Genomic DNA, 12,042 nt, shown 5'->3' on the forward strand with positions numbered 1-12,042 from the left:
ATATTTTATTAGCATAATACGACAACTACTGATTTTAAGAATATTAAAAAAAAGAAGAAGAATATAAATTGCATCATATTTATTGCACAGTTTACATGCCAGTTTTCATCTATATTATGCAATCATCCCTGCAATAATCTTTTATGTTGTTTACACTCCCAAGGTGAATAACAACGGCATGAAGCTTTGCGCACTCAACCCATCACTTCCTTGACTGATGGCAGAAAATAGTTCGGTTTCTAATCAATAGAGAATGCAGAGACCTGTTGGCTTCGTTATCAAAGTATATTTATACACATATGCATATACATACATACAAACATACATACACACACACGTGTGTGTGTGTGTGTGTGTGTGTAGGTATGTATGTGTATATGTATGGTTGCATGTATATGTAACGCATATAAATGCGTGCAAGCTAAAGCTGCTTCCAGAAGAAACCACAATCACTCCATTTTTGAAGGTGGGCTTCTCATTAACTGTTGGCATGATGGCGTGTGAGGTTCAGGACCAGCGTTCTTAGGTGTATAAGAGATAATATGGACCTATGACAGGGACACTTTAATTAACTGTCTTTTCCACAGCATGTTCATGAGGTTTTAATCACCTGAGATCTAAGCTATTGTAATAGATCTCTGTCTTTAATTAAGGTGAAATTAATTCTTTGATCTCGTTGCAATAACTTTAACATGGATGAGACGTCCAAGTACCATATCCCCTAATAGATATTGAGCATAAATTATTTGAGCATTAAAATATATAGCACCTCATGAATCGTACTACGGGACATATTATAAATAAAATACTTGAAATGAATGTTTTGCTGCAACACTGAGACATCTAAGTACCATAGCCCCAAATGGATATGGAGCATGAATTATTTGAGTATTAAAATAGATAGCACATCATGATTCATACCAAGTGACATATAATAAATAAAATACTCGAAATGCATGTTTTGCTGCAACACCTACCAATCCTTTTGCCGTAGTTTATGTCCGATCTTCTTCAAATAACCATGGATCACCACGTATTTGTGAAACTTAAGAAATTTTGCTGATTATATGGTACTAATGTCATGATTTTTCATGGAATATATGACATACAGGCCTTCAAGAGAGAAGCGAAGGCAGGGGGATCTTGATAAGAGAATACATTAGAAAGACCAGTCAGCAAAAGGTTTAAAATTAGATTAACCTGTTTCATTACTAGTTACAGACACTGGCTCCCATCATGCGACTTACCCACATGAGTAGAACCTGCAACCACATCATGCAACTTACCCCACCAAAACTTATCCTTCGTGTGGCTCACCAGCCAACTCTGAAACATCCTCAGCCATCCCCCATGCTTTCAGGCTCTGAAGAAATTTTCTTCAGAAACCGACATTAAGGAATAATAACAGGATATTTGCTCCACAGACCTGTCTATAATGATTATGGTGTCCACCGACATCCATGACTAATTTGATGCGATGGAGGCCACAACCAAATAGCATATCTGATCTGCTAAGAATGATACAAGAGTACCGACATATTTGAGTATTCCATTGTCATTTCGATGACTACTGCCACCGGACCCAACAGGATGTGAGCTGCTCAAATTGGAGTTAAGAGAATAAAGAAATGATATATCATCAATGATAGCAATTATTTAATGTGGTTACGATCTGATACCCTCGTAACGATAACAACAAATCAGCCCAACCAACCCCTGCAGCAAATAAATAGGAGTCAATCCAAACTTCATCTGCTGCTTCACTAGTCTAATGCTATCTCCTTTGCATGCTTCCACATGTAGTTGCGATCTGATACCATAAGCACTTGCTTTATAATCCAAAAGGGGCATTTTTCAGTCATGAATACTGTAATTACCCTTAATAAAGCACTTGTAAAAAGCCTCCCATTTTGAAACGTGATGCAGCAACAGTATGGATATAAGGGAAAACAGAAAGTACAGCTTCACAAGCTTGGCATTTTTATTCACCCAACAAAAAATCACCTCTGCTGACATGGGGACTGTATTTAAACATTGGGAGGTGGCCATATCTTGGCAAAAAGCTCCTCCAGGCGCTTCGTTTGATTCACATAACCTTCCAGCCCAGCAGCCAGAAGCTCTTCAGCAGCTGGCCCCATTGCACATGCAAAGCTCATCTGGTCCCACTTTGTAAGCTGCATCATCACAAATTCATGTGTCAGTAGTTCTGTAACCTGGCCAGGAAAGGGAAGGATTGGAGAAAGGCCCCTGTATGGATGAACTGGTGACTGTCAGTAAGATTACATGCCCCTCTATGGAGTCCCGGTCAGTTCTTGATTTGCCTAAAAATATACTTCGAAACAAAGCTTAAGAACAAAGTATGAGGAACTATATCTAGATCACCATTTAACTTTCTGGAATAAGCTTAAGACCAATCAGTTTGGCTTCAGTTTTTGGAATAATGTTTGGATGATAACTTTTTTGCCCATAAAATAGGTAAAAGGAAGCCATAAAAGGTATCTTTATATGAAGGAATAGCTTATAAAAGCTCCCCCTTGGAATAATTATGCCTATCATAAGCGAGTTTGACCAGCATTACTAAATCATGCCGCCTTCTCAAATGCTGTTCGACAGGCATAAGGTTTGTTCCAAGCCTTAGGGCTGCTTTATGCCTGAACCAAAAACAGCCAAAGAAGGGTACAGTCATAAACTTTGAGGGTATAGATTATGCCTGAAAACTTAGCATCATTCAAACATTAAAATCATGATGTCGTGTACTTGCACCAACCCGTTGCTGGTTCAGAAAATAGCTATTCAAAGCGCATGAAACTATAAAGGTTGCCTACTTCCAACAAGAATTACATGAAATTAGAAAAATTCACATAAAGGTTGCACTTGCTTATATTATGAGGCCAGGGAGCAAGAAATAAAAAATATAAAGAAAGAAATAATAAAGGGGGGAAATGTTCCTAAAATATGTGAAAGTATCTATTGAGCAAATGTTTGTTTCAGGTCTTCCACTACCGAGAAACTTTTGCCATTTTCTAATGCTCAACTGGGATTCTGATTTTAGTAACACCACTTATTAATGAACAGATAATAAATTTCAGAAAACAAAGTCACTGAAAAGTTACCTCCTCTTCAGTGAAGTCATACATCCTGGCAGAGCCCGGAGATAACCTCCTGACGTAAGAGTACTTCTCCTCAGGATAGGTTACAGACTCTTTCAGAGACTGCAATATCTTCAAGGGAGCAATTATGTAATCAATCCTACAAACAAGAAAGTAAACATGAGATAAATAATTTGCACTAAACAATGCGAGTATGCAACCAACAAAAGAGAAATGTCAGAGGTCTGCTAATCATACCCAAGGAGGCTAAAGATGTCCTGTTTGTTGCGCACTGCTGCTGCCATCAGCTTTGACTTATGTCCATATTTGTGAATGTAATTATATGTTTTCTTCACCTGCATTTGGGTAAAAGACAAAATTAAAATCTAATTCATTGGAGAATTCGGCAAATAACTTCAGTTCTAGCTCTTAAGATTGATAAAATTATTAAAATTTCTACCATCTGTATGGGTCCTAATAGAATAGCCAGCATAAAAAAAAGATATTTCTAACAATATTCATTTTGCTAGTATGATATGCTAACATCTAACATTATCAAACAAGAAATTATGTTAAGAATTATATATACTCAAGACTACTCAGAAGCAAGAATATCATCATGCAGAAATTAGATCCTATAGTTCTGGCTATTTCTTGTATGAAACTTAGCTTATGTAATCAGTTATTCAAATTAATCCAAACAAATTATTCATAAAATCTTTTTTCATCTGATTTTTTTTTTTTAAATGGACAGATTTTACAGATAAGTCACATGGTAAAAGTGGCTATTGGAAAATTTAAAGTTTTCTTCAATATTACTCTTCTTTGAAAGCATCCATTATTATATATCTTTTTGAGCTTTCTTGTGACTGAACAAATTATGGATCTTTGTTTCTACAGAACTAATCCTGAATTGTTAGTTTCAGTATATGTTCCTGATGCTCGCCATTTGTCCCAATGCATTAGGTCATTACAAATTCAAACATCATGGAAGCATTTAAACAAGTACATGACTGTTAACAGCAACATCATGCAACAACAAACAAAACGATTGAGAAAATGTAAGGTCTTACAACAATAACTTACATATTTAAGGATCATACCAAGATTCGCCGTCTTGGTACCGGACCCCATACCAATAAAATTCTGCTTAATGTCGATACGCAGTTCGGTACAATACGATAATGTCGGTACGCTCCGAGATGGTGTACCGGTACAAGACCGGTATGGTATGGTACGGACAGTATGGGACAATATGGGGTGGTACAGTATTCCATCATACCTTGTCATCTGATGAAGCCATCATCCAAAAATCTGTTTCATCAAACTCTGTGTGTCATAAACTACTTGCGGTCACAACAAATGCTAGCACTCTCAAATGATTCTAATTATGTTGACTCACAATATACATGTACTTTCATGTCATGTGGTGCTCCATCATGCAAGGTGGTGAGCTTCTTCAGGCTCTCCACACTAAGGTAGACTGGTAAGTGTTCTTATACATCCTAGGATCTTTATCCCCCATGCAGTACAAGAAGCAATTTGGGAGCGTTCACCTATTCTCCTCCAATCCTTCTCAACAACATGCCTGCTTTTTTTTTCCGCATCATCATCATTCTCAGAACATCATTCCTTTAGAAATGGAGATGGAGATCCATCAGTTACTGCTCTACTAGTGGCCTCTATATATTTCTTGGAGATACTAATTTGTAAAGAAAAAACTGTAAAAGCACTTTTTGCTCGAAATTTGTATAATTTGTATAAGTATCACAAACAAACACCCAATCCCCACACTTGTGTAGTTGCAATATGTTCCCGAGGACTAAGAGTCAAGATTCATACACCAATATGTTGTTTTTCTTTTTTTAAAAACTTATTATTAATTTATTAGCTTAAAAATTATTTTATTAAATGTAGCTGGCAATGTCATTTTTTTTTCACTTTTCCCTTATGTAATGAGTTCATTAAGTTGAAGGATATCCAGTGAAAGTAGCTCCTTTTGCATGATGTTTTGGTATGCAACCCATCAAACATTTGAAATGGATGTTGGAAAAACTGGTGTAGCCTTTTTTTTCTTTTTCTGCTAACATTTTTTTCTGATGTTATCATGGTGGGATTGAACTTTTCAAAAGAAATGGCTGTCAGGTCAGGTAGTTAGGAGAGGCTGTCCAAGATGGTGCTCCAATTGAACTAGAAAGCAAGAATCCAATGCCTTTATGTCTGTATCAGTGTTTGATTCGTGTGAATGTACAATCCACTATAGGTTGAACAGTGGTTACCTATTTTAGACCCAAATATAGCCTGGTCTGGCATCCATCTCAGCACCGAGCCTGCAGCACGAGCTACAAGACAGCGGTGTAGAGGAAATGTGTGTACGCACTTCAACATACATCATTAGTATATGCATTAGTCATATCAACTAAATGTTAGCATAGTGATGCATCTAACATTGGACCCACTAATGAATAATTGCATTTACTCCTTCTTTTAAGAACTTATATAAAGAAATTGTTGTGAAGTAGCAAAGGACAAATATAACTGGTATTTATGTTCCATGAGTTTCTAATTAATAACCAAATAAGAATTTTGAAAGGAAAATGGTTTAAACTGTTAAATTTGGGGAAAAAACCCTCTAACAATCTGATATAGAAACAAAGAGCATTCTACAAAGATTTTCACACTCTCATAGAAATGCATCTTCAGGTGGTAAACTGACTTTTGCTAGTTTTGTCCATCCATGCACATGTTAAACTAGCTCAAATAAATACTCACGAAGTAGAAGTGAAAAAATTAGAAGGGAAAAGAAGAGAATCTAACCAAGGCCAACCCAGGATCTTCTCCATTTTTGCAAGCAGCTTCTATCTCAGGATCACTAGAATGATTACGAGCCCAATCCTGTAATGCATTTTAGTGATGACTTTTTATATAAAGAAATTTAAAATGATGCACTATTTATTTAGCACTTACCCTGACGCGGCCAACAAAAATCTGGATAACAGATGCACCAGCCTGAGCTGCAGCTGCTGCCTGAGAAAAGCTGTACAAGAGTGATCAAGATCAGATAGGTCTGAAGGGGTACATAATTCTAAGTTCCATGACAATAGGAATGGCAGGGAGGAAAAGATTAAGACTATCTCCAAATTCAGTAGATTATACATGTCCAAAGATCCTACAAGGAAGACCGGAAAGTGCTAAGATACTAGTTTGCAGATTTTCATTTAGAGAAATTCTTTGTGCACCGCAGGCGGTGCAGAACCATGCGCACCGTCCGCGGTGATTGGCTCACGTGCGGGGCCGGAAGAAAAAAAAATTTTTTTTGGCGCGCCGTGCCGCGGCCCTGCACATGAGCCAAGCACTGCGGGCAGTGCGCGCATTCTGCACCGCCCGCGGTGCACAAAGAATTTCTCTTTCATTTAAAAGGTAGGGCTGTAAATGGGCCAGCCCAGCCAGAAGACAGGACCAAGACAAACTGGTCCCTGGCTCAAGTTGTTAGGGCCTGGCCTGAAAATATATCCTGATTCCTGAGTCAGGTCGGGTTAGGCCTGGTCCAGGCTGGTATGGGCCAGGCTAAGGCCTGAGATTTACAATTTGGAGTTTCTGCAGGCCTAGGCCCTAGCTTGCCTGACCCAGCACATTGACACCCACTAAAAAGATGAACAAGGAAACCACACACACGTTCAACATATCCACTACAATGTTCAATAAGAAGGAAATGAAAATGTATGTATATATTGTTGTATGTTTGTAGTAGGTACATATATGTAAAAGTGTAAAGCAGATCTGACGTACACAAAAGTGCGCATGTTTTGATTATTATAATCTAACATATAACCTTGAGATAACATCAGTGACGACAATATTCAGCAATGTGGAAATTATCACATAACACAACAAAATTCCAAGTAAATACCTATAAATGAATGTTAAGTGAGTTTGTATGCCTTCTGATTCTAGCAGCCTTGATGCTTCTATCCCCTGAATGCGAAAGGAAGTTGTAATCAGACAGAGAAAAGAATGAAGCCACACATCAACCAATTTATTGCAATTTTGAATTTTCAAGATATTGAGGATGAGTAATGGAATCAACTGTATGTCTTACTTGCCAGGTTGAAGGAATTTTAAAGAGTAAACGCTGTGAAGAGACTTCCACTTCGTTGTATAGCTTCAACAGCTCATGCACCTGCAATATTTGTAAAGAAACAAGTGAGCACATCACATTTGAACTACAAGGAAAATATTTTAGCACATTATTAAAATGTAATGGTATATGAGAAGATATTTCCATGAATCGGAATGTGGAGAAATGGAGCTGCATAAGTAATTTATCAGTATTAGAAAAAGTCATGCTCTGGAAAAGCAGGGGAGCTTATCATTTGCAGATCCGAATTAGACAGCTTGCCACTGCTATCCTCCACTAGAAAGTTGGTAGACTGAACCATCATCATGGCATCATGCCATAGACAAAAATAGGAAACATCTAAAATTCAATGAAATGTGAACATCACCACTACAGTTTTATCTCCAAAAGAAAAAACAAAAAGAAGAAAAGATTCATTTTATCTTGCATCTAAAGACCTTGGAAACAAGTTGATTGAATTAAAATTATTCCACCTCTATACAGACTAAGATGGGCTCTAACAACTAATTCATACTCTGAGTAGGACTTTCAAATTTCAAAGAAATTAAGGGTATGACAGACTTGCTTACAAAATAACTAAAATTTAAAATCAGAAACTCAAAGCATGATAAATTAGATGGACACATGACAAATAGCAGAAAAAGGAAAGAAATATAATCCAACTTTAATATAATTACTAGAAATACAAAAATAAAGGACCTAAACTGTCCTTAGACTCACTAGGACTACTTAAACCTCACATAGTCAGCATATACACAGAATATTTCTATGTTTTGATTTCACAACTGACTCGAGACGTAGCAAGAGCACATACATAAATTAAAAATAGAAATGTTCATCTAAGCAATATCAAGAGTAGGTCATATGTGTCACACACACACACACATATCTTTTCCAAATCAGCATGAAGGATTGGCATGCAAAGGTTGAAAATGATACCAAGAAAAAGCCAATCCATGCAACATATGCCAACAGTCATGAAGCTACAGTCAGAAATAAATAAAACCACTGTTATTCAATAAATGGTAGAGTATTGATGGGGAAATATCACTAAAATTTCATAAATTAATGCATCAGACAATTTTGGACTTGAAAATTGCACAAAACATGTTGGTTAAGAGGTCAGGTCTATTCAAGTTGCCTGAGAAGTTCTTAAAAAATTTAAGCATAGGTGAGACACATTAAAAAAAAAAAAATGAAAGAAAGAATTTTAGCAGCCAAATGGAATTACTCCAAGAATTGCAAATGACAAATGATATCAAAAAGCCATAAAAATGTCAAAAGCTAAGGATGTAAATATTAGTAAAGTCAGCATCCAGCTTAAGATGTTATTTATGATAGATTTAGATAGGATCCAAGAGAAGGTGAGAACTATTTACATTAGCTATAATGAGGCAGAGAAACTAGAAATGAAAATTGAATTAGGTGCATTAAACTGAGAACAATATGGATTTGGTGAAAGCCGATCAATAACATAAACAGGTCATTCCCATAAGTTACCAAATAACAAATATACTACTGGCATATATTTAGATTTTAGAAGAATGAGAAGTATGGTATTTATATACCATTCAATCAGGACAGTTGAAGTAAAAAATCAACTTTGAGAAAAGAATGCCAGAAGATAATGCAAGTATTGAAAATAATTGTAGTGAGATGACTGAGTTTTCTGTAAGGATGGGCTCATGCTAACTGTGGACCAAAGCCCATATCTCCCTACAGTTTTCATAGATGAATTTACTGCAGAAATTTAAACAGATGATTTGCTATATTTCATTAGTATATAAAATGACATTATATTAATGGCATTAGAAATAAAGATAGCTTATGATGGTGTTGAACCCATTCTCAAACCATGCTCTTGCTCCTTCTCTCATTCTTACTTCTTGTGCTACTTACAACTATGAAGTTTTCTCCAATCAGATCTTGTTTCTAACCCACTCTAGTACCTCTTTTTGGCAGCATCTATACCAAACAACTCCTCTCTTGGCAGTGATAAAAACTCCTATTTTCATGAAATAAGCTTTAATTTTCCCTCTCACATGAAAGAGCAACAAAGGAGGTGCATTCAATAAAGTAGAGAACTGCTTTTATCATCTTACCATGAATCCAACTCTATCTGTTAAAGCACTAACACATGCTCTTACATGAGCACACACCAAACATACATGCACACATAATGAGTTGCCTAATTTAGTTATTATATTTTTTGCATGATTTACAGACTCTAAGAAGCCTTGGACGTTACTTGGAGAAGTTTACCTTGAAGTCATGTTAGGATCATGCACTAGGAAAGAAACTCTTATACCAAGACAACAGGACTTGATGTCTCAGATAGGTAATTAGAATTAGGAAGAAATAATAAGGGGAGATATTAGAAGAGAAAAGAGGAGATCTGATCACTTTGGGTGGGTCCAAGCTCCAAAAGCCTTAGGCTATTCTCACCTCTTTGCATGAGCTCCTGGACTGTAGGGTACTTCATATTTATATGCTTACAACTACTTGTCATTCAAGAATAAGGATGACTTGAGCTGAGCGGACAAGAGAAAATAATTCCTTCTCTCTTCAATTACAATCCATTATTATGTGTTATACAATAGATATCTAACTTTTTTTCTTTACTGAACCCTTAATAAACATAAATGACAAAGAAGTGAACTAATTAACCCCATATGCTTGTTGACAATATGCTCACTATGCACAGAAAAATGATGAGAACAAATATGAAAATGTACCATACGATGAGTAAGTGTTATAAAGTATTTGGGCAATGCATGTTAATCTAAGGTTGTGAGTTTATCTTTTCCTATATTTTCCATTATCACATCTCTTTTCATCTTTTCACTAATTACTTTTTTACGCCCTTCTTCTTCCTTGCTCTCCTCTCCTCCTAGTTTTCTTCTTTTTACTTCTTCATTTATCCTTACTCTTTATTGTCTCCTCTTCTTTCTTTTATCCAGCAACCATCTAGTTAACAAAGAAGTTGTCTAGGCAGTTGAGGTTATCCACTGCATAGGGACCGCAAGTCGATAACCTTACCTTGTGCCTTCACATCCAAAGAATTACACATATTTACAAACAATACACAGACATGATCTAAATGAGTAAATTTTAATCATACTTTCCATTAATTATCCTCACTACATCACAAACAAGTTGTATATCAAAACATGCTCATGCTGATTACATAATCCATTAAAAAAAAAAAAGTGAGAAGATTAAAAGAAACTGCAAAGATAGTTATTTCAAATTGACCACCATCATAACAACATTCTATTCTAGTTTTCAAACATCAGAAAAGCAGTTATAAGGATTAATCGTACTCTTCGAATGATTCCATGTGTATCATAAGCCAAACGAGCATCCACTTCAGTTGACACCCGTCCGGGGACTAATTTCACCAAATCAGCTCCAACATGCACCAAAGCCTGCCAATTGACAGAATTATGTATCCTCTCTTTATAAGGATCCGCAAAATGGCAACCCTGTGTAACTTCATGACAATACAAGACGAAAACAAGAGCACAAACCTTATTAAAGAAGCATGACATACGTTCACTAGGATTCTCTTTCTCATAGCATTCACTATCCGCCAGTGCTGTCTCTATAGCACTCTGCAATCAAAACCCATCCTTATCAACCTTCGTATCGAAATAATCTACCACAAATTTGAACAATTTTAAAAAGCTCACCTTGAACTTGGTGTCAGGAAGGCTGCAAAGACCCAAGAGGAACGAAGAGCTAACCGTAGCGGCCGTCGGTGGAAACCTACATTCCATGCAATAAAAAGAAGAAGAAACTCCAACAATCACATTTAAACAAGCTCAAACAGGAAACAGTTTATAGGAAAAGGGCATGCCTTTCGAAATCATCGAAAACAACGGTGTCCGGAACGATCTCACTGAAGCTCGACACCGCATCCAGCTCGGTGCTCAAATCTTGAAACCCGGAGACAATCAGAATCAGAAAACGAAGCTCGAAATATAGGCAAGAGACTGGAGCTCACCGGACTCGAGAGAAGAAGAGGCATTGCCGGCGGCGGCACTGACTCTCGGAATCGATTGCCGGAGGTGGAAGACGAGACCGGACGGCAATCGGACGGAAGAATACCGTCTTCCCACCTGATTGAGAGTCAGAAACAACCAAATCAAACGCAGAAAATTGGAAAAAAAAAAAAGGGGGGGAAATTCGGAAAATTGGATCTAGAAAGAGAGGGGGGAGAGAGAGAGAGAGAGGAAGAACTAAAGATTAGAAGAGGAGAGGGACCCTGGAAGAAGGAGGGACGAAGAGAGAAGGGGAGCAGGAGAGAAGGGAGACAGCCATTTCCGATCCCAGTGGGAGCAGTGGAGAGCGTTTCGGAGCGATCTATTGGACTTTTAAGCAGCGACACCATCGGTTGGGGAATTTCGGAAGAGAGAACAAAATATAATGCCTATTTTGCCCCCAACCGATGAGGGCATGTTCTCATCATATTGGAACTTGATCGGGGTTACAAGGTAGGGACGGAAAAGGAATTTCTGAGAATGGAATAGGGTAATATTGGAATTATGGTGAACCGGGAAGTTTTCCTACGTATTCGCTTCGGGAGTTTCTGGTTTCGATGAAAGCGAGGGAAGGAGAGATGGTGGGGGCCAGTTGAAGTTGATAGGAATTGCCATTGAGAGCGTCGTCTCTTTTGTTCACAGGAGATTTGGAGAAATGCGACATATGTGCGTATGTATGTATAGTGAAATCAAAATGAGAACAAGGCTTGGATTAATCTCTAGTGACTTCACTAATCGGTGCAATTGACACCCTACCTTTTAGAAGAGGTTA

At 37.3% G+C, this 12,042-nt stretch overlaps 1 protein-coding gene across 1 annotated transcript; it reads right to left on the minus strand.

Annotated features, from left to right (window-relative positions):
• Window positions 1-1,612: 1,612 nt before the first annotated feature.
• Window positions 1,613-11,639, minus strand: LOC105059506 (uncharacterized). Its single transcript, XM_010942826.4, has 13 exons — window positions 11,494-11,639; window positions 11,234-11,348; window positions 11,087-11,165; window positions 10,920-10,995; window positions 10,758-10,841; window positions 10,551-10,655; window positions 7,189-7,269; window positions 7,000-7,064; window positions 6,057-6,126; window positions 5,907-5,984; window positions 3,348-3,445; window positions 3,114-3,249; window positions 1,613-2,174 (listed from the first exon to the last, which is right to left on the minus strand). The coding sequence occupies exons 1-13, from the start codon at window positions 11,548-11,550 to the stop codon at window positions 2,028-2,030; spliced, it is 1,191 nt and encodes a 396-aa protein (XP_010941128.1). The 5' UTR covers window positions 11,551-11,639; the 3' UTR covers window positions 1,613-2,027.
• Window positions 11,640-12,042: the final 403 nt, after the last annotated feature.

This window comes from Elaeis guineensis, chromosome 16 (genome assembly GCF_000442705.2).
Source record: "Elaeis guineensis isolate ETL-2024a chromosome 16, EG11, whole genome shotgun sequence".
Taxonomy (NCBI): domain Eukaryota; kingdom Viridiplantae; phylum Streptophyta; class Magnoliopsida; order Arecales; family Arecaceae; genus Elaeis; species Elaeis guineensis.